Source organism: Lissotriton helveticus, chromosome 5_1 (assembly GCF_964261635.1).
Source record: "Lissotriton helveticus chromosome 5_1, aLisHel1.1, whole genome shotgun sequence".
Classification (NCBI taxonomy): Eukaryota; Metazoa; Chordata; class Amphibia; order Caudata; family Salamandridae; genus Lissotriton; species Lissotriton helveticus.
Window position 1 is genome coordinate 1,095,864,010 of NC_136065.1, and position 23,461 is coordinate 1,095,887,470.

At 44.6% G+C, this 23,461-nt stretch overlaps 1 protein-coding gene across 4 annotated transcripts in view; it reads right to left on the minus strand.

Moving 5' to 3' along the window:
* SH3PXD2A (SH3 and PX domains 2A) overlaps positions 1–23,461 on the minus strand; it is an 868,884-nt gene that overhangs the window by 550,603 nt on the left and 294,820 nt on the right. For all 4 annotated transcript variants that reach the window (XM_078643704.1, XM_078643703.1, XM_078643706.1 and 1 more), the window contains one exon: positions 3,818–3,909. In XM_078643704.1, coding sequence (XP_078499830.1) covers positions 3,818–3,909 — 92 coding nt within the window. The remainder of the gene's footprint in view (positions 1–3,817; positions 3,910–23,461) is intronic.

Consider the following 23,461-nt stretch of genomic DNA (forward strand, 5'->3'; position numbering starts at 1 on the left):
TCCTTTGATATGCATTCTCTTGATACCGCGAGATAGAATGTAGAGTGTTTGGGTACTTGTGTTCTAAGGTTCGAGTCAGTTGTATGCTGACCTGCTGAAGAGAAGACATCGTTTCCTTGGCCCTCACCTGTTGTCACCTTAACTAGAAATAAATATAACCTTACAAACTACCACAAGTCAGGATTACCTTACTACATTCGGGAACTTATTTGGACATGACTGTACTAGCGGAAGGATAATTATGGACTTCAACCAAGCGTAGTTGTGGGGCTCTGACTGTCGATCGTCAAGTTTCTCAAATGTAACAGAACATCCCTCAAATATCCAACAAAATACATTGCCGTTGTTTGAGCAGAAGGCGGCACATATGACATCACAATGCAGCACTAGAAGCCATGACATACCTACACCAGGAAGCAAGAGCTACGAAAACTAAAAACCCAATAACAAGCCTCAAACCGCACATCCTGGATATGGACAACAGAACACCACAAGACCTGAAAGCACATACCTTCAAACGGTAAGGGTCATGATTGCCCTGATCTGCTCAACGATTAAAAGTTCTGTCCCCAGTTATATACAACTCCTAATTCTTGCACCTTAATGCCTCTTTGCACAGCTCTTCATTGTTCTCTGCTAGGTTGACAATACATAAATAACTACATACAAATGCCTAAATACATAAAAACTCTTTTAAGTGCTTGTTGCATCATCTGTCACCAATCGGGTCGGTCATTGGTTATATTTCTATGTGTTCTGTTCAGTTTTTGTACAGCACTACACACTAGGTTGCTTCTCCCCTAAAGCACAAAGAGAGGGGAGAAAACCAGTTGTGCGTGATAGAGACGTGTGCATTGCATCAGGAGCGTCATTGATAATGTTCTGTACAACTGCTCTGAGGAGTAAAGATGTTAAAGCAGAAGAGGGAGGGTCCACCGAGGATTCAATGCTGCCCGCTTGACGTCTGGACCAGATACAGGACTTAGGTGTATGATCGTCAGGAAGAGGGAGCGAAATGAAATATAGGTGTATGTGATTAGGGATGCTCTTGAGCGTAAGAGAGCTACACTCATGGTCGGTTAAAACACGCTGTGTGTTAACTTCAACAAAATATTTTGAGAACCAAACAAGGAGAAACGTGAAACTTTCTCAATCGGTATTCATTTGGCACCAAAGCAGATTATACACATGACCGTACTCAAGCGGGACTTCTAGAGATCTGTAGGGTGCAGATCACAGATTTGAATCTCATCAAAGATGATTTATCTTTTCATATACATAAGATTGATAACATGTGTACGTCATTCAGAGTAAAAGAATAACTTTGAAATTCACTAGAATCATTATTGCCACCAGGAATCAACTCATTACTGAATACTCCATGTTTGGGGGTATCAGCTTATTTGAGGTAATACCACATATGTGGTATTACCAAACTAAGTGGCGGAGAGGGTACTCCACTGCAAAGGTGACAGACTTCCCCCCCACCTGCCAATATAGTGGCCTGCCACCAAACTCTATTGCGGGGGGACCTTAAGTTTAGCCACAGCGGAGACTACTTTTGGGGTTACCTGTACATTCCTCCCTACCCACCACTAGTACACTGGCTCCTTTCCTCCGGTCCCAGACATTTCACTACCTGTAAGGGCTGTGATGTTTATGCACGCAGTGCAATGCAGGAGGCAAAATGTCCGGCAAAGGGGATCACGTGGCAGACCGAATATTTTCACTATTTAGAGGGGGAAGAGGAGCAATTTGAACTCTAGCTTCCCATATCTGGCAGAAATTTGGAGGTGCTTGTCACCATTTGCTAATTTTAATTTCATACCAGCCGATGGCATAATTGATCCAGGCGTGCAACTGTGTTGATTAAACATTTATGCAATTAAGTGGGCACCACTTACTTGTTAATTGCATCCTTTCTGTTATTAATACACATCAGGTTATTATTCAGGCTGTCACTATTGCTGTATAATGACCATTTGAGGGTTTTCTAGAGTAACTATCCATGACCTATAAGAAGTAAGTAAATGGGTGAGACAGAGTCCAACTCTCACACAGAGCTGAGCGGTGGAATGGGTCACTATATTACCACTTCTGAGATCTGACGATGGGTTGTGTGTTACTCCCCGCCCACTTAAACGATCAGTTTCAGCCATGCCATTTTTTTCAGCCAAGCAGATTGGTCAGAATTTGGGCCAGTTGGTTTTGCCAAAACAGCATTGCGATTGACTAATTCTCAAAATGAGACTAAGGCTTGGATGTAATCCTGTGGTTTATACACATGCTAGCATGTTTTACCCACCTTAATCACAAGTATACTACTGGTATCAACATCCTGGTCCTATCCAGTTCTACACCCAATGTTTCCCTATTTAAGATCCCCTTCTGGCTGGCCATTTATGAGCTATATGGATTGAACCATCAGACATGGGATAGATTAATCCACGGAGAAGGTATCCACAGCTCCCACAAGATTAAATGCCCTTATCATTTAGCTGAAAAACCCCGAAAAGTGACCTCTCAGAGTTTTGCCACTGCGAACTACTTACAAGCTAAGGCCACACTTGAAGCTCTTCATTCTGAAGGGTTATCAATGCATTACATTATTTGTGGATGCCCCCACACTAAGGTAAGACTGCTTGTTTTCAACTCACATCTGCTTCTCTTTCTTAAACAAACTCGGGTTGTACCTTCCCTTTATTAGTCTTTTAGCATTTTTCTGTTTGCTGCAAAGGACTGAAATGGTGTCGCTAGTGGTACATCCCCTCAAGCTGCCCAGATTTTCCAAGATAGGCCATATTGTCCTGGCCACTCCCAGTTTTGCGGACTCCCGCAGACTCTCATTTGTGTAAATGAACAGGTGGAGTCCGCAAGTTTATTGTGGGGCATTACACACGTATAGGCCACACTTCTTCCTGGATCAACTGGAAAAATAAAAGGGGGCTAAAGGAAGTTCTAACTGGTACTACTGTTTTAGACATTACAGGCTATGATGGATTCTCCATTGTGTTCTGGGTAGCACTTCCACCTCAACAGTATGGTGGTCGTCTGCTGCAACTAAGGCTCAGGCATAAAGCACCAGCCATCATTGTTTTCCAGTCAGTACATACCTATGCAATTATGAACGCACATAAGGGGCAAACACACCCAACCATCATTGCACACACATTCATATTTAAAACACCAAAATATCAGCTTCCTGGCAAGTATAGGATGAGAGATTGTCTTCTGCCCCGACACCTATCCCCTCCAATGGTGCAAAAGAGACATACCATTTTAAAATCTCAGCACAGTATGTTTTTAGGAGTGACAATACGCAAGTAAAACTCAAGCTCAATGAAGGCAGAGCTAGAGTCAACTCTTTGCTGTTTCCAATTCTGTATCATCTCAGGATGGAAACCCACTCCTTCAATACACACTTTCAAAACTTACTTTACTTAACTGTCATTGTGCTTTCAATTTTTTAAATCAACACGTTGGCATTTAGGGGCTGCCAAAAGTAGTAATCAACAATCTGGTTCTAAAAAAAGCTTCCAGGTGCTTAATGTAAAAATGTAATTGGTCACTAATATTCAGCAGAAGGGTGGGTCTGATAGGTCAGTGTGTGGTCCGTGTTTTTTTAGACTGTTTGTGACTTTACCTGTTGATTTTCTTGATATTACAACAAGCACTGCCTGCAGCAAGCACAACTGCATGTAGTCCCCCATACCTTGCAAAACTGCTATACAGCATGTCGGTTCAAGTTCAAAACAACCCCAATTGCAAATGTGGGCCACTTTTAGTCTGTCCCTGGTTGATATCACGTCACACTTACTCTTTGGGAGGGTTCAGGTCTTCTGGCCGTGCCTCAAAGAACCTCAGTACTTCATCACACTGAGAGATGTGAGGAGGAAGCCGGACAAGCGCCTGTAATGGAAACACAAAGGGACAAACATGAGTGTCAGGAAACACAAGCCACCATAGAAAGGGACACTCTGAGAGAGAGAAACTAGAGAACTTGTACGCAAAATGCATCCACATACGAGGGCATTAGATTCACGTTAAGTCCTATCAGCACGTCAGCGAAAATGTACAGAGACTGGTCCAAACATTAACATCACTAAACAGCTAACAAGCGGAAGTATGGGAATACTAACTGAATAATATTGATGACAACTGTTTTTTTTTTTTAATATATTTTATTATTTCCATACTTTGCACATTACACATTGTACATTTATACATTTCATATTAATCACCTGTAAAGAAAAACAACAAAAAAAACAAAAAAAAACAAAAGGAAAATCGACAAAAATAACTCATTCTGATATATGTATACAGTACATCTTTTAACTCTTCATTACACACATTAGACACCCTTAATCTTACTATGAACCATTATTCTCTTTCCATCTAGTTATAGGTTCCCATGTTCTTAATCCTCTCATTTTCCCTCTTATCCCTTTCCGGGCATAAATAGGTTTTTCCAAATTATAAGCCGCTAGTAAATTAGCCAACCAAGTTTGCATAATAGGAGGATTTTTATCGAGCCATGCTCTAGCTATAGTCAGTCTATAGACTGCGGTAGCCACAAAAATAAATTCTTTCTGTGCAATACCCCCAACGTGATCTATCCCCATCAATAATACTGAGGGGGTAAGGATGATTTGTAAATTCAGTGATCTATTCAAAAAGCGTTCTATATTTCCAATCAAAGTGTACAATTGTGGACAGGTGGCAAAGACATGAATTATGTCTGCCTCGAGGAAGTTGCACCTCGGGCAAGTAATACCAGTAGTGCCTCCCCATTTAGCTATTCTCGCTGGGGTGAAGTATAAGAAGTACAAAGTTTTATAATGCTGGGATTGTAGAGATGCCGAGCACAGTACCATACGCGCAAGATCAAGTGACTCTTGAAATATTTCCTTTGGAATGCTCAATTTAGCTGTCCATTTGGTACAACATTTTTCCATATCATCTACTTTCCCTTTCACCAAGCATGCATACAAACTCCTAATTGTACAGTCTGCAGAAGCTTGTATTTTCTCCAAAATTTCGTTACTTTGATAACCTGCAGGTCCTCCTTGTTTATTACCCAAGAAGCTCCTAATCTGGAGGTTTTTAAAAAAAGTCCTCCTATCGATATTGTATTTCATGATAAGGTCTGTAAACTGTAACATCTCATCCAACCCTCTCAGATCCCCAATCTGACAACTGTTGATGCCAGCAAACTCGGGGACGTGCAAGGATGGGCAGACTAAGGACAGGCACACAGGCAGAGAACAGGAAGTGATGTAGGAGGAAGCCGCGGGAAGGAAGGAGGCGACCTCTAGATAGGGAAAGAAAGAGAGGAAAAGCACCAGGGAGAAGATAACAGGAAATGGCCGGCTTGATTTATTTACTAAAATGCAACAGGACGGAAATGAATGATAGCTCGGGAAGCTGAGAGCACCAGCAGCTGTACACTAATTGGGACAAGAATAAAGAAAAAAAAGAAAAAAATACAGCCAAAAGCCTCGTGGCGCACAGGTTTTTCTTCTCCAATCATGTATGTAGATAAGGAGGCATTGACAACATTAATACTTTTTCAGTGTCCATACCCCCCCCCACCCCCCTAATAAAATGAAAGCAGATTTACTCTTGTTAAGGGCAGGTGTAAATTCATATCTCTAGTGGGAATGGGAAATCGGTAGGACAGACCCTCAAAATGGGCGAGGGTGTGAATAAGAAAGTCCTCCGTGGAGAATTGTTTTTCCTCTTAGAGGCAAAAAAAGGAAAAACAACGATTAGCTTTCACATGTAAGGGACCCAGAATTAATAAATGTGGTTGAAGAACTACGCCTGGGTGTTTGTGACTGTCACAGAAAATTTTCCTAGAATCAGCTTATAAGTTTAATATCGGGTCTTTTTGGAGAATGAGTCAATTTAAATGGGTAGGTGGTCATTTTCCTAAATATTCATGCATGTAAAATGGGGTGTGATCCTGACTGAGAGCGATAAACAAAGGACGTCTGTACTGTTTATGACTTCCTATAATAAATAGTCTGCTGCCTAGACACCTATGATCACAAGCCCCTCATCCCTTCCTACCTGTTGACAGTGCGAGAAGCGCATATTGATGGCAGAGTGTTGTGCTGGCACTGAAGGGCAGCATGAAGGGAGCTAGCATTGGTAGGCAATGTGAGGGGATCACACAGGCAGACATTGAGAAGACTGCACTGGTGGTTGGTGCAAAGAGCGGATACGCGTGGGTAGTGTGTGGCCAGTCACTGGTTGGCAGTCTGAGGAGGCTGCACGGCCATTGAGTGTGCAATGTTCATATTGATGGGCACTGAGGGATGCTAGTACCATTACTATTTGATATTCTCAATAGCAGCAGGCTGGAATTCCAAACATCTAAAAAATGATACATAAGTCTGCAAGGTTGGAGATGAAATATCCTCACAAAGCACCAGCTTCATTGACTTAACCACCCTGCCAACTCTTCTTCACAAGGAGCACGAGGCACCATGGTGGTATCTTACCTTTATTGCCTTACTCTGAAAGGGCTCTAAATGATACTCAGTTTTGGCAACCAAAGAGTACACTTTAAACAAGCATTTGAAATGCAATAGGTCTCGCATTATGAAAGTTTGAGCTATTGGTCTTGTAAATGACAATTTTTTTTATTTATGTGTTGGTTTTGAAAATAGCTAAATTAATAACTTTGTCATTTACAATGCCAATAGTTATAACTTTGGCAAATGTGACACTTTTAGCATTTGTAATGCAACATGTTTTGTATTTACGTGACTTAGATGTATTGATATTTTTGATATTACAAATAACAATGGCTTTTAATTTTTTTAAATAATTAATACTTAAATAAAAGTGATTGTAATTTATAATGGCAATAGCTTAAACGCTTGTAAATAACTTTTGTGAAGATTATGTTCAGTGTATTTTATTGTGATGAAAATTCAAGAACAGAAGTGAAATATTAACATCTTTTTGTGACATTTGTAATAAAGCTTGAAACATTGAGAGAACATATTTGAACCAGTTGTTGTTGAATGGTTGCACAGATTGATGCTGTGATGGCGCGGAGTGATGTTGTGGTGGCGCTGAGTGATGCTGTGGTGGTGCTGAGTGATGCTGTGGCGGTACTGAGTGATGCTGTGGCGGTACTGAGTGATGCTGTGGCGGTACTGAGTGATGCTGTGGTGGTGCTAAGTGATGCTGTGGTGGTGCTGAGTGATGCTGTGGTGGTGCTGAGTGATGCTGTGGTGGTGCTGAGTGATGCTGTGGTGGTGCTGAGTGATGCTGTGGTGGTGCTAAGTGATGCTGTGGTGGTGCTGAGTGGTGGTGCCAAGTGGTGCTGTGGTGGTACCGAGTGGTGCTGTGGTGGTGCCGAGTGGTGCTATGGTGGTGCTGAGTGGTGCTGTGGTGGTGCCGAGTGGTGCTGTGGTGGTGCTGACTGGTGCTGTGGTGGTGCCGAGTGATGCTGTGGTGGTGCTGTGGTGGTGCTGAGTGGTTCTGAGTGATGCTGTGGTGGTGCTGAGTGATGCTGTGGTGGTGCTGAGTGATGCTGTGGTGGTGCTGAGTGATGCTGTGGTGGTGCTGAGTGATGCTGTGGTGGTGCTGAGTGATGCTGTGGTGGTGCTGAGTGATGCTGTGGTGGTGCTGAGTGATGCTGTGGTGGTGCTGAGTGGTGCTGGGGTGGTGCTGGGTGATGCTGGGGTGGTGCTGAGTGGTGCTGTGGTGGTGCTGAGTGATGCTGTGGTGGTGCTGAGTGATGCTGTGGTGGTGCTGAGTGATGCTGTGGTGATGCTGAGGGATGCTGTGGTGGTGCTGAGTGATGCTGAGTGATGCTGTGGTGATGCTGTGGTGGTGCTGAGTGATGCTGTGGTAGTGCTGAGCGATGCTGTGGTGGTGCTGAGTGGTGCTGAGTGATGCTCTGGTGGCGCTGAGTGATGCTGTGGTGGCGCTGAGTGATGCTGTGGTGGCGCTGAGTGATGCTGTGGTGGCGCTGAGTGATGCTGTGGTGGCGCTGAGTGATGCTGTGGTGGCGCTGAGTGATGCTGGGGTGGCGCTGAGTGATGCTGGGGTGGCGCTGAGTGATGCTGGGGTGGCACTGAGTGATGCTGGGGTGGCGCTGAGTGATGCTGTGGTGGTGCTGAGTGGTGCTGTGGTGGTGCTGAGTGGTGCTGTGGTGGTGCTGAGTGGTGCTGAGTGGTGCTGGTTGATGCTGTGGTGGTGCCGAGTGATAATGTGGTGGTACTGAGTGATGCTGTGGTGGTGCTGAGTGATAATGTGATGGTGCTGAGTGATGCTGTGGTGGTGCTGAGTGATGCTGAGTGGTGCTGAGTGATGCTGTGGTGGTGCTGAGTGATGCTGTGATGGTGCTGAGTGATGCTGAGTGGTGCTGTGGTGGTGCTGTGGTGGTGCTGTGTGATGCTGTGGTGGTGCTGAGTGGTGCTGTGGTGGTCCCAACTTGAAGAGTAATTCAACTGACTTTAGCCCTAAACTATTACGAGAATCAAGAGGCAAACTAACAATTTCAAAGAAGTGTGCCCCAGCGCAAAAAGGAAAATAGCTGACCACAGCCCGATAATTTCAAACGGAGCACGCAAAGATACAGCCAGACGTGTCACCGCATAAATAAGTGAACGATATAAGCGGCAGATAAACACGCAAGTCAAGCCAGTGCGCCTAAGCTTAGGGGCATTAATGGACTATAGCCGTTAAGATTTCACACGGCACACGCAAACACATAACCAAAAGTGCCATCGTAGCAAAATAAGATGAATTCACTACCCTGAAATCCCCAATCGTGAATCTTGATCGTATTTTATAAAAATGAGTAAACGCATGAGCGCTAACATCGGCGAGAACATTATCAATTAAGGAATCAACTCTACAATGGGAAGCACCCACTTTGGTATTCCGACAGACACTTGTTAATTAACATAATAATACAGAAACAAGATTACAAAGCATTGTGATCACCGGTAGCGGCTACAGAGGAATTAAGTGAAAGTTAAAAACGGCAGCTAAACAAGCAAGCCAAGCCAGTGTTCCTCAGCTCAGAAGGGCATTAATGGACTACGCCCTCTCAGCTCTTTCCCATCCCTCCTTCCGTTTCAGCAACTGCAGTCTGTCAGGCTAACCAACAATTTCCCAACACACCAGCCTGACTCTGACAGGTAGGACAACAGAAAACTAGAGAAATGCACCAACAAAAAAGGTAGCAGAAAAATGAATGAATGAATGTGTGTCAGACCACCTTCTGGCACTCGCGGAGCACACCAATGCTGTGTCCATGGCTAACCTACAAAAAGAACTTTCAAACAGGTACACTCCGAGGCCATCGACGTTCACATTTTTTAATGTACTGCTGTATTATTAGTGCTTATTCCTGGGAAGTAGAGCTTGTCTTAGCAATACCAGTCTTCTGACAAACAAAGAACCTCGAGAACTGAGCCACACGTCAAGAGAGAGGGTAGAGAGAATTTGAACTTAAATCTCCTGATTTCGCAGTCAACAATGTGATCACTAGAACACATTTCCCACCGTCTCCAAAACTGTTTGCTCCATTAATTTCACAACTGCAAAAACACATTGGGGGAACAAAGCAGTAGTTTGTCCTGCTTTTATAATTCATTCTATTTAAATGCCACATTTGTCCTTAAAAGATGATGTAAACAATACACTGCAAATTAAAGTATTCATACCAAAAAGGCCCTCTCCCCATATTGGATGCATGAAGTTGAAGATATGCAGACTGCCTCAGGATAAAACCTACTTTCTAGGTGTGGCCCTGACTATGCATATTTCTATGCTGTTCTATTGTTTCCAATATGTATATAGTGGGCTTCTGGTCCGTCCCTTTATTAATTATTGATTGGCTTATGCTAACTCACTCTTGCTTCTGGAACTTTTCAGGAGTTCTGACTGACATCATTTGAGCCCCATTGTCTTAGAATATATTTTATTTCCTTTATGGAATGCGCTGTTTACAAATGATGATTCTTTGTGCTAACTTATTTTTCTGTTATCAATTCTGTAACCAGATTGATACCGGACTACTGAATGAAGAGTCAGAGATTCTTAAATATGATTGGAAAATAAATCCCTTTAAAACTGCTCATTATTGGCTAAAATGTTTATTTGCATTTCATGAATTGCTCATGTTTATGTAGGAGCTCTCTGGTCATAAACGGTGGCAAAGATCCATTGACCTTCAGCAGAAATCAGGGTAACGGTAATCAGAGGTAATGGTGCCACATTTCCTAGATTTTCCAAAGTGAGATTACCGTGGGTTTCCACTGCGACACAACCATTAGCTTTTATTGACCAGCCTCTTTCAGACATTGGCTTGAGACCTTGCCAATCAAGTCTTGGCTCCACACAAAAAAGCATTTTCCTCTCACCTAAAGCTGTTGGCAGTTTGGGCGCACCACTCCACCTGCAGTGAGTGTCTGAATTGGAAAGCATGAGAAATTATTTTAGACCTCCCAGACTCTCTATCAACTGCTCATGGCCAAGACATGCACAAAGGCAGCCTTCTGCATTTCTGTCTTTACAAGGTTTGGCACATAAAATCCATACTTACTGGCTTTGTCAATTTTCGTTAGCTAATGATTTCGTAAAACAGACTGCCTCCAAGGTTTCTGAGAATGTTACTTTAAACAATAGTTTATCAGCCAAAAATAGTTACATTGCAATCATGTTCTTCTATCGAAAGTGCACTTTGACCTGCAGAAATTCTCTTTTGCTCCAAATAAATACTCTTTTGGTATCTTCAAACGCTGCTTACCAGGGAACAAACATGCCACACCACAGAGGCTCTTCGGTGAGTAACCGGTGTATATAGCAGTGTGCAACACACTATCCTGTAAGCCATCCTTTTATTCAGTTGATAAAAAAAGTTTCCCTGTTGACGGATTCATCTGTCTGTCCTGGATAAAGCACTTTTTCTCAGGAGGAGGCTGGACCAAGAAGGAGGGTAGGGACAAGCGCATCTGCATCCAATCAAAAGAAGAGAAGGAAAATAATCTTCCATTTGAACGTCTGAAGTCCTCTTTATTTCTAGGAGTCTTGTTATACCTCTTCAGGATGCTCTGCCTCTGCAATAACTCAAGGTCCAGACTCAGCTGTGGTGATATCTAAAACATGTGGGTCCAGCGAGGGGACAGGCGGAGTCTCAGAACTGGCACTTTCCACCATAATAAGGGTATAGAACCACAAATCATTAAATTAGTTTCTAAAAAAATGAATAGGGAAAGCACACACATACACAAGACCACATATTAATATTCAGGAAAACATCAAAAATATCAAATAAAATCTGAATCAATTCACTAAACTACTGGATGTAGTTAAAGTGACACACAAGAAAGTAACCAGGACATGGAGTCTGAAGTAACGATTGCTGCATTTCGCCCACCACTCAGCTGTAATGAAAACCCTACCAACATAGACTGGGCACAGTCGCCAAAACTCCAGCAAGATGGCAAGACAAGATGACAGGGAAAAGTGGAGATGATCACCGCTAGACGCTCATCCTTCAATTTCATCTTAAAATGAACATAGGTCAAGGCAATTGATAATATATATATATTTTTTTTAATACATTTTTTCCCATAAGAAATTAAATTTGGGCAATGTGCTTGCATCATTAGCACATAGACTTTTTCAATTAACACTCAAGCTCTCAAGTCATACCTTGACTCTTGCCCTACAGTTAGTTTCCACAATTTGATTATATTTTTTGGCTACAATTTGTGCTTTGAACATTTTTACTTTTTAATTCTTTATACACGCAAATGAAATAATATACTATTCTGGAAGTAGTAGCTAAACATTCAGGTTGAAAATCCGTAAAGATCAGTGATCACTTAGAAAAAAATGTTGTTCCCAAACACAGACAAGCAGTGGCAAATCCAATCGGCCATGCATTCACATTACTTGCTTTTTTCTGGTACTGGCTTTACCAACGCTTGTAGAATTGTGAAGCAAACACTAACAAAGCCAGTTGTGTTGTATGGCCATCTTGAAAATGCTATTTTATATACTTTCAACAAGGTCACCACACTGCGTCTATACAGTAAACACAATAAGACTCACATCTTGGAATGGTATAAAAATAAGTATACAAAGTAACATGTCAAGATGGCTGCCATGTTGCATCTAGATACAAAGTGGTGGCCTTTTGGGAATGGTATAACAAACTTATTTTGCATACCTATTGTTATACCTTTACAAGTTGGCTCCCATTTTGAGTCTACACAAAACATGTTTGCCATCTTCGAAGTACACAGAATAAAATACGAAGATGGCCACCCACCGGTACTGGTTTTACCAAGGCCAATGCGATTCTACAAGCATTGATAAAGAAAATAGCAACAGCGGGAAGAAGGCATTTACTGTGACTGGTGTGCTGTCTTGTAATGGGGTGTTTCTGTGAGGTTACTGGTCTGATGTAACAATGGAATGGTTCGGTATTTTTAATTAGTGTGTTAGTATAATATAACAATTTGAGGTGGCCGCGTTATGGCTGGTCTTCAGTTAGAATGGAATGTTTCTGTACTGCTGCGGATCTGCTGTAAGCCTGTAACAAAGTGTTGTGTCTGTACTGAATGGGATATTTTAGTACCGTTTGTATGACATACCAAGGGGATGTTTCTGTACGGCTGCTGAACAACGTGTTGTGTCTGTACTGAGACTGGTCTGCTTTCAGAACGGGACCTTACAGTACTGCAGCTGGCTTATGTAACAATGAACGTTTCTGTTCCAATACTACTGTGCTGCACATTGGAATGCCTCTCTGTGTTACTTGTCTGTGACAACGATAATCAGATAATGCAAAGAAAGAAAACTTCCAGAAAAACCAGAAGTAACTCATGAGCCTCCACCTAAGGTAAACTGATTAACACTCGATAGTTCAAATGCTAGAAAGCATCAACATACATGGATAAGGGTAATTCTGTAATCTTTCATAGAGGAGGAGACGTTTGAAAAGAGTGCAAGGGCCAGAAAAGGAAAACGCCGACGGGGATAATTCAATTTTTTGACGGGTTACATGATATAATCTATGCATTTGGCACTCAGATGATCTGAATGCAGTCAGTCATTTCCGGGTCAGGGAGGTCACAAGTCGCGTCTGCACTGAATGCAGTAAATGGCTCCTCTCAGATGGAGCGCGCCTGTTGGGTGAACTCGTGACATTACTTCTCCCTCGCCTTCAGTAGGCTTCCTGTCTGAGAGAGCGATACTGGACTACCGGGCACAAGGGGGCCTTTATTTTGTAACCGACCGCAGGGATCATGTTTTAAGCCATGGGCACGAGCATGTCATGTTCGAGTTTGAACTGAGCTGAGCCCAGAATCTAACGGAACAGCAGGGACGGCTCTAGGCTCATGGTGGCCCTGGGCAGGGAGCGTAGGTAGGGGCCCCCGGAAGAGGGGGTCCGGGCGGGGCGGAGCGTGGAGACCAGTGAAGAGGGGGAGTCAGGGTGTTTGGAAGTGGAACAGAGCCAGAGGCCACCAAATCCCTGCCAGGGGTCACCACGCAAATATGTATCCATCCTCAGAGGATTATTATATTAAGGACATATATTGGTGTGGTGGCCCCTGCAGTGTGGTGGCCCTGTGCAGGTGCACAGCTTGCACATGCCTAAGGCCGCCCCTGGGAACAGGGTTGTCTTTAGTCAGGGTGCCAACAGCAAGAGTGACGTCATGCAAAGTGGCCCAGCACCGGTGTCCGTGGAGAATAAAAAGCGAATACAAGCTCAAATCTTTTTGTCCTCAGCGCAGTTATGAATGAAAGAACAAGAAAAGGCACGTGCTCTTTGAATGACAAAATACCCAGGCCTTAACAACGACTGACAAAGGCCACTCCACTGGCATGGGAGCGTTATCCAGGTGTCGAACACGAAGCTAAACTTTCTATATACAGAGAACCCCCATTTCAGTAGTATGTGGGCACTAAACATATGTTGAAAATTATATAGAGGAATACCAGCACCAGAAAGGCTCTCTCTACTCTTAGGCCGAAACTAAAATAAACTTTCTAGACACTGAGTGTCCTTTGGAGACCAGTGGGAATAATACACATCTTGACAGATAGAAATCCAGAGGCATGTGGGCAGGGTTGGGCTGGCCCTTAAGGCAGGGCCACTGGAATTATGCGACAGGGAGGACTAAATTATGTGGTAGGGTTCACTAAATTATGCAGCAAGAAAAGGCAGATTATATTGAGTAATGCAGCACATTTTCTGATAGTGTTGCTGCATTAATTTGTCATTTTTATACATGTAATACTATCTGGGCAAATATTTGACCTCATTAGTACCAGTTTATCAACCAAATACAGCAATAAACTACTGCCAGTTGGCCAGCGAACCTTTGACAAAGCCACCCATTGCGCGGGAAAATGTCACTATATTTTTTTTTTTACTTTTTATCCGATTGAGCTAGAAACAAAATTATTTTTGTTAAAATCTGGAGATTAAGCAGCCTATGATGGGTTAAGTGGCATATGTGGCAAATGCACAATTATGCAGAAAGTGCTGCATCATCGCATAATTCCAGTGGCCCTGCCGATAGGGCAATCAGGCAGTGTTGATGGGCTAGTCTGACAGGTCATGTGTGGGCTGTTTTTTGGCTGTTTGGGGGCATGTTTTATGGTCTGATGGGCCGGTTTTTAGGTCTCACCTACACAGCATACCATTGTCACTCATCTGCAATCTTTGGATTTCTTTGCTCCTAACGGCTTCCCTTCCTTTCTTGTGTTAGCTCCTCCCTGGAGCTTGGACCAAGTACATGTGTTCTTCCTCTTCTTAGTTCTTTCTCATCTTTTTGCAACTATCTATTTTTTAAATTTATTTTCAGTATTATTCCTATACCTGCAATGTGCTTTCCTACTTTTAACACAGGCATACCGTATTTTAGGTCTCGCGTCAGCGAAAGACCTATTGCTGCCCACCTAGCTCGGAAGGGACCACAGACCGGGGCACGAGCGCCGATTGCACCTCGTGGACGCGCATGCCCCGCCTCCCGAGCCGTGCACATCTCAGTCAGAGTCAGCCATGCCTCTCAGTCGCGCGCGCACACACACACACACACACACACACACATGCACACACACACACGCGCACACACACGCACACATAACCACACGCACACACACACACACACACACACACGTCCCAAGCCCCACTTACCGTATCAGTGGCCTCAGCCGCCACTCCTTCTGCTGCCACCGGTCCTCTGCCATCCACTCCGTGGGCGCGGGTTCTCCGAAAGACAAAAGTCCCGCCCCACGACAGCCGTGAGCGTGCACATCCCGAAACCGGAAGTTCGGAAATGTTCCCGAAACCGGATGTTCGGGTGCGTGCACGCTCACGGCTTGTTCTTCATATCCGGTACCACACGCAGCATTCAGAGGCTTAAACTTAGATCTGCTTCCCATATTCCATCACTCCTGATATGGTGAATGAACATTGGGTCGCTCATTGGAGAGCGGAAGGAGCTTACCTTGGGCTGAGTCTGGGCGCTTTAAAGGGTGTCTTGGACTAACGGGACCTACACTGAACTCGGGAGTACAGCGTCAGAGCTCCTTCGGCTTGTTCTGGTGAGATCCCTGTGCGTCCCTCCGACTTACAGACTCAGCTGCAGGACAATGAAGGGTCTTCTAATAAAATGAACATCTCACTTCTGACAACAATATTTTGAATTTGATGCGGACTCCCTCAAATTGTGCTTTAAATACAAATAGGTCAACAGTGTGAATTGTGCATAAATTAAAGTTGTAATAGAAACGAATAGAGGTTTAGATTCTGACATTGTTGTGTTTTATTTTGCCTTTGACCAATCCAGCTTTAATTTGTAAACAAATTCCAGTTTCATGTCTCTGTTATACGGCAATATAATAGTTCTCTCGAGCAGAGGGAATGCATTTTGTTTTGTTATTTGTTACTGGTTCTTACACGGAAGTGTCAAAGGAAGAATAAGAAATATAAAATGCATGATCGTTTTCTACATTTCCATCAAGGCCTGTGAAAAGGAATTGCCCTACGATGTTAAAGAGTCATACCGCATGTGTCCCAGCACAGGAAGTGCCAGTATACTGAATAATGAACATATAGCGCCCTCTGGGGGAATGTCCTATGGTTGCTCACACCTCTACTCTGAAAGTACCACCGCTCAAACCTATTATTTAAAAGCCAGTAGAGGAATCCATTTTTGGTTAAAGAGAATGTGAAATAAGAACGTTTGGACCGACACAAAGCTGACTGTGTAAATATGCCCTGTATACTGAGTGCGGATTCTGTTAAATTCATTTTACAAGTGTAAGGGTCTGCATTAGAATGTAGACATTTTGACTCCTGCCACTGGAGTATGGGATCTTGGTTGGTTGGCACATTGCTCGAAGTTCTATTCATTCTGCAACCCATGAATTGCACAAACAACAAGCTGATGAAAGTAATGCTTGCATTAATCTTAGCCACTATCAATCATTCTGTGTCACATTCCAGACCTTCGTTCTTTTGTCCACCGTGCCATGATAGAGAAGGCTGGACTGAGAATGAAACTCAGCCCTGTCAAAATGTTTCACATCAGCCCTGCCCCCTCCTTCTCTTGCTCCCATCTCTCTGTCCCTCTCGCTTTCCATCCATCCTCTCTCTCTCCCCCCGCCATCCTCATTTGCCTGCTGTAATTAACCTTGGGGAGCTGGAGAAAGTGACAGACAAAACTGATTCCAGTGCCTCCAAGGGAAGTACTTATTGGAAAAAACGACCAGTCCTTCCCTGATCTAGACAGAGACCCATCTTCTGAAAATCAGTCTAGTTCCTGCTCAATAGGATTAGTCCAGTCCGAATTGCCAGGCCAGGCCCCCTCCAGTTGGGAACATAAGCAACCCCAGACTAGTTTGGTCTCATCAGTGAGGTATTGTTCGAGTCCTGTGACACAGTGACACAGGACTCAGGTCTGCATAGCCCTATGCCACTGAGGACGTCTGCTGCAAAAACAACAAGGTAATGGAAGGAATGCTTGAATTCAAATTCAAATATGCTTTATTCAATCACTAGTATCATCAAAGCAATGGGCAACAAACATACGAAGAATTATAATTATACAATGATTTGCATCAAGTTAAAACATGATTAAACTAGATTTTTGAATTGCTAAATTCAAAAGAGATTGTATGTAAAAAGAAGGATACTAGTAAAGGAGGCAAGTCCTCTGTTTTAAAAAGACATGCATTCCTCCCAAAGATTCAAAACTAGTGAACTCTTCAAAATATTGCAATAAATGTAAGATAGGGGAGGAACTGCCATTATTGCTTGTCACTCGGCATATTAGAGCCTTTCAAAGCTTTATGTCTGATAATCCAGGCGTGACTCAAAAACGTAGCCACCCCACAAGTAACAAGCATTTGCAATGCAATAGGTCTCGCAGTTGTGAGAGTTTGAGCTATTGGCATTTTAAATGCCAGTGCCTTTTATTTATGGTTGGTTTTTAAAACATAAATAAAAGGCATTGTCATTTACAATGCCAATATCTTAAACTCTCGCAAATGCGAGACCTATTGCATTGCAAATGCTTGTTATTTATGTTGCTTTCGCTCTGCTGCCATCTTCGTTGATGCTTATGTTACTTACAACCACAACTGTACTACTCTACCCCACCCTACTCAGAGCTACTCCACTCAATGCTACTCTATGGCACTCTACAACATGCCAATCAACGCCACGCTACTCTACGCCTCTCCATAAGACTCTACAACACTCCACTCTGTTCTGTGCCACATCACTCAATGCCATACTGTGGCACTCTACATCACGCCAATCTATGCCACTCTAGGGCTCTCCACACCATTCTACTCTGCCCCTCCATGGCACTCAATGCCTCTCCATGCCACACAATGCCACTCTACTCTATGCAACTCCCATTTACTCCATTCTAGGCCACCCTATTCTGAGCCACTCCACTTGACACAATGCCATTTAACTCCACCCCACTGTATGAAAATATATTCTATGTCACTCTACTCAATCAGTCTATCCCACTCTACTCCACGCCTTTCTACTCCCCTCTACTTCACACCACTCTATGTCACTCCACCTTACTATATGCCACTCTACTCCAAACTATGCCACTCTAATCTACGCTACACCACTCCACACAATGCCATTCTATGCCACTCAACTTTATGCCATTCAACTCCACCCCACTCTACTCAAAGTCACTCTACTCCATGCCGCTACCCTACTCTACGCCACACCACTCTACACCACTCCACTTGAGACAATTCCACTCCATGGCACTCTACGTCACCCCACTCTATGTCATTCAACTTTACGCTACGCCATTCTACTCTACATTACTCTATGCCACTTCACTCCACTCCACTCCACTCCACTCCACTCCACTCCACTCCACTCCACTCCACTCCACTCCACTCCACTCCACTCCACTCCACTCCACTCCACTCCACTCCACTCCACTCCACTCCACTCCAACCTCTTATGCTCCACTTTACTCTACACCACTAACGTTTAGTCATGCTGGACAGTAGCCATGTTCCTGTACAACATAGCTGAAAGACATTGGCAAAGCCAATAGCTCTTCCATAGGCAAGATGTATTTGCCTTGCAATGCTGGTTACTGTATATTTTCTGGATTTCAAAATATAGCTTGCAGCAAATTCAGATCCAAGCAGTATTCCATATCTTGCAAAACACTTAAACAGCTTATCTTTACAAGTTCAAAACGGTCCCAATTTCCAAGCATAGGGCACTTTCTTAGCTTTCCAATTTACTAATGGGGGGGTCAGTTTTCTTTTGGTGCCTAGGTCTATTTTCTATGTCCGTCTGACCCTGAACGTGGGCTTTATACACATTTCAAAAACGAAACTTTCTAGATACACGGATGCCAATTCAGTGGCAAGAGATACTATAAATATCGCTAAAACCTAATGAAGCTCCCTATATAGTCCAATAGGAGGGCCGAGTACACTTTTAAGTAGAGTCTGTTTAACTTTGGAGACATTAGGGTATATTACTGTAGCGGGGTCAAGACGGAGCAGCCTACTAACTGGTGGATACCTGTACCTAATTCCCCTCGTTCTCTACAGACTGACAACCCAAGGGCAGAGTGGGACAGCGTTTCCGAACAGGGGGAAGAAATAGACCGCGGCGCCTTTAACTGGACCTTCGTGGAGCAGGACGAGACTCCACCCCTTTCGGACGTCAGAGGACCCCGACTGGTTAAAGAACAGGATATCCTGTATGGAGGGTGTGTTTACACCTCGGAGGACGGAAGCAGAGAAGGAGAGCAGGCGAGGAAGGACGGAGCGGAGGAGAAGGACGAGAGCACAGAGAGAGAGGGAGAGCCAGGAGGCCAACGACCCTGTGCTTCGCCGTGCCACACTCCCGAGGGAGGAGTGTGGCTTTCCCAGGTACGGAGACGTTTGGCGGCTTGGGTGGGGAAGAAGAACGCCCCGGTGTAAATTTGTATAGACCCTTGTACGTGCCTTTCCTGTGTGTATGCCCCGATTCCCGTCCCCCCTCCCTACCCGTTCGGTGCCCTCACCTTCTTATCCCGCCCCTCTGCACAACCACGGTTAGGTAGTGAGACACACGGGTGATACGTCCCTTCACTTGGGCCCCCTGAACAGACCAAGGTCTCCAAACAGTACTCTAACGGCTCCCTCTGTTGGTCTCCTTTTTCCCTCGGTATATCGGCCTGGAGACCCGAAGCTGTCGACGCCTACGCCTGTCAAGACAGCGTGGACCTCTACAGACCGAAGACACCGCCACCACGAACAACCTGGAGTTCGCCAGGGAAAGACTGACTTTAAGAACTAAGCGAACCATAAAAATAAAGCCGAGCTTAAAACGTTATTCTGCCGTACAGCCTCTGCCTGAACTGTAGTGTAGCTCCTATTTTCCCAATAGGCTCTGCGCATTGGAATAGTACCTACAGCAGTAAAGGCCTAGGCCAGACGTTAACTAGGTCTACTACTGTCGATACTAGACTTAATTTTTGGGTTTGCCAGCTAAGCTCAGAGTTCGCTAGAAACTTTCTCGAATGTTCAAGGAAGGAATTAACTCCCCTGATTAGACAAGAAGGGATTTAGTTTCTGACAACCATAGAACATGACAACTTTGCTCTCCCCTAATCAGGAGTCAATCTCAAGAGTCGTGTGAGCACAAGGCAATTATTTTACTCAGTCAGTACGTGCATTCTTAGTCTCATCAGAATGTAGAGAAAAGGAAGAGACGGGCGTGTTCAATAAAAGATGTTATTTATTGATCAGTCTCTTTTCTCGTACAAGAGAAATGGATCGATATTATTGCAATACTTATAGTTAAGTAAAGTGCATACATTAAAAGCAATAGTATAAAATAATACTGTAAAAACATTGATATGGTTTCTGAGCCATATGATGTTTAAAATGATTAAAATATATTTACATACACATATACATTTGACTAAACGTACTCAACTGGTGTTTCTAAATACGCCTACCCCGTGTACCTGACCTAAGTCTAATGCGTGGGCGGGAATAGAAAGTTACAGTTTAAGTTAAGTTTGTTTTTGCCAAGTGAATAACTAAAGAATTCTCTGTGAGGGGTTATTCAGTTCTGTACCTGGAATTTAGGATGGATGAGGAATGGTATCTCTTTCTCTGCTCTCGATATTCCAGGCTGCCTGCGAGGGCTGCCCAGAAGCGCCGGTGCTGGGTCTCTCGGCTTGAGATAGCAGCGCGTCTCTCAGCGCGTCAGGAAGGCGGGGCTGCTGCCAGCGGGGTCTGCTTCTGCTCTCGGCTTCGGCAAGTATGGCTGCTCCGTCTTGTCACCACGCGTGTGTTTGCATAGGGCAAGGTCGGCAATATTTATACCTTAAAGGTGCCGAGATTGACGTAAGGATGGACATAGGTACGTCAATAAAGATGTCATACGACTTGCTCGTTAGCACATTCTTTACTAAAAGTTCTCTGTGAAATCAAAACAATGGCCGCACGGATTGTCCAGGTTGTCATAGGTTTGATTTGTTATGAGAACGTTGTATGCCTTATCAGGGGCTGGAGGAATGTCGCTTGTCTAATTAGATCTCAAGCGTTATGACCTAATCAGATAACATGTTCCTGTGCCGTAGTGTGACTGCGTCAGATAACGGTATCTGCATCATGGGGGTTTTCTTGCCTCATGGGCTGACTGTTAGTTAACTTGATAGTTAGTTTAACCAGAATAGGGTCAGGAATAGGGGGACTGATTCAGAACCTATAGAAATACACGACAGAACCCGAAGCCAGTACCACACCCCCTCCCACGCCTACATTGGTGTCAGAAGTGGGATCCGCCCCTTCTTTGCCGGACCCAGCGATGGAACAGGTGATCCAGCAACTCATTGAGGGGCAACAGAAATTGGAGTGGGCAGTAGGCCAGCAGATATCAGCAGCCGATGCGGACAGAGACCTATTCAAAGCAACAATGGCTGCCCAGATGGATAGCATTCAGAAAGTGGTGCAGAGCCCCGGAGCTCCTATACCGCTGGAGAGAAGACAGTTCGGACCCTCGGGGGTACATCTCCAGAAATATGTGCCAGGGGAAGACCCCGACGCCTTCCTTCTCAATTTTGAGAGAGCAGCCAGAGCTTGTGGATGGCCGGAAGATAAGTGGCCTTTCTTTTTGGCTCCCCTCCTGTCTGGCGAAGCCCAGGCGGCTTACCAAGTCGCCAACCACACCGGAGCCACACCCTACGTGACCATCAAAGCAGTGATTCTGGACCACTTGGGGCTAGATGCCGAAGCATATCGGCTCCGGTTCCGGAAAGAAAGAGGCATAGCAGGAGAACACCCGAAGACCCTGTACCTCAGGCTCAAAATGGCAGCGGATAAATGGCTAAGACCCGAGAGCCGTACCAAAGAAGAAGTTATGGCCAGCATCTATCTCGAACAATTCATGGAGGCACTGCCATACGGAACACAACGGTGGTTGAGACAACATTCCGGGCTAACTCCAGACCAAGCCATCGAGATGGCATCTAATTATAACCGAGCGATGCCCCGCTCGTTTCCCTGGGACTCTGACAAGGGCAACAAAGCTGGCATGGGAGCCGGGAAACAAGACAAGAAAATAATCAAACCAACCCCGGACATCGGGAGGCCTCGACCAGTAAGAGTAGATACTCCCCCTCATAGGGGACCACAGTGTTTCGAGTGTGGGGAGTGGGGCCACATTGCCAGAATGTGTCCACGAAAGAAGACGGTAGAAGAACCAATGAAGGTCGGGTACATACCGAGAGCCGTGATGTATACAGCCGAGATGGGGCCCTCCTTTTACGTAAGGATGTTTGTAAATAGTCAAAGCGTTAAAGCCCTTCTAGACTCGGGATGCCGACAATCCGTGATACAGTCTTAAATTTGTCCTACCTTCACAGTTAGGACCAGAGGCTCTCGTGCACATCAGATGTGTCCACGGGGACGTGAAGCCCTACCCTGTAGACCAAGTCACTCTACAACCCATAGGTAGAGACCCATGTGAGGTAAAAGTGGGGGTGGTGGACTCCCTACCTGAGGACCTAATAGTGGGAATAGATAACCCTGATTTCCTTGCCCTCTTCCGGAGGGAGTTGAGAGTCCAGCCCAAAGAAACATATCTAGCCACTGAGCCATGGGAGTTAGATAAAGGGTTTAAATTTGCACAAGCCAATGATCCCTCCCTTATGAACGCATGGGAGTCAGGACATAGAGAGCAAACAACACCTTCCCCGGGGTATCCCAAGTTCAGGATTATGAATGACTTACTGTATAAGGAAGGGAAGGCAGGCGGTCCCCTTCAGTTGGTTGTCCCGCAAGATTTCAGGGAACAGATATTGTTCTATGCACACACACACCTGACGGCAGGGCATAGCGGGGCCGAAAAAACATTACAAAGTATCGTCCGGTTATTCTTTTGGCCTGGTATTTACAAGACAGCAGAGACGTATTGTAAGCAATGCGAAGTCTGCCAGAAGAAGAACATGTACAAGCCCCCATCAGTACCACTACAACCGTTACCGATAATAGGGAACCCCTTTGAAAGGGTGGGCATGGACTTAATAGGACCACTCCCACGCACCCCGAGGGCACACCTACGCCTTAGTCATAGTGGACTACAACACCAGGTTTCCTGAAGCCTTCCCCCTGAGTACTCCCACCACAAAAAACGTGGCAGAAAAGCTGGTTGAACTATTTTCTAGGGTGGGATTCCCTAGGGAGATACTAACAGACCAGGGAACTCCTTTTGTGTCTAGAATGATGGCTGAAGTATGCAAATTGTTAGACCTGAAGCAGATCCGCACATCCGCCTACCACCCACAAACAGATGGGCTGGTCGAAAGGTATAATCGCACACTGAAGGCCACCCTTAAGAAGATGTTAAGCACGGAAAATAAAGACTGGGACAGATTGCTGCCCTTGGCCCTTTATGTGTTACGGTCACAAG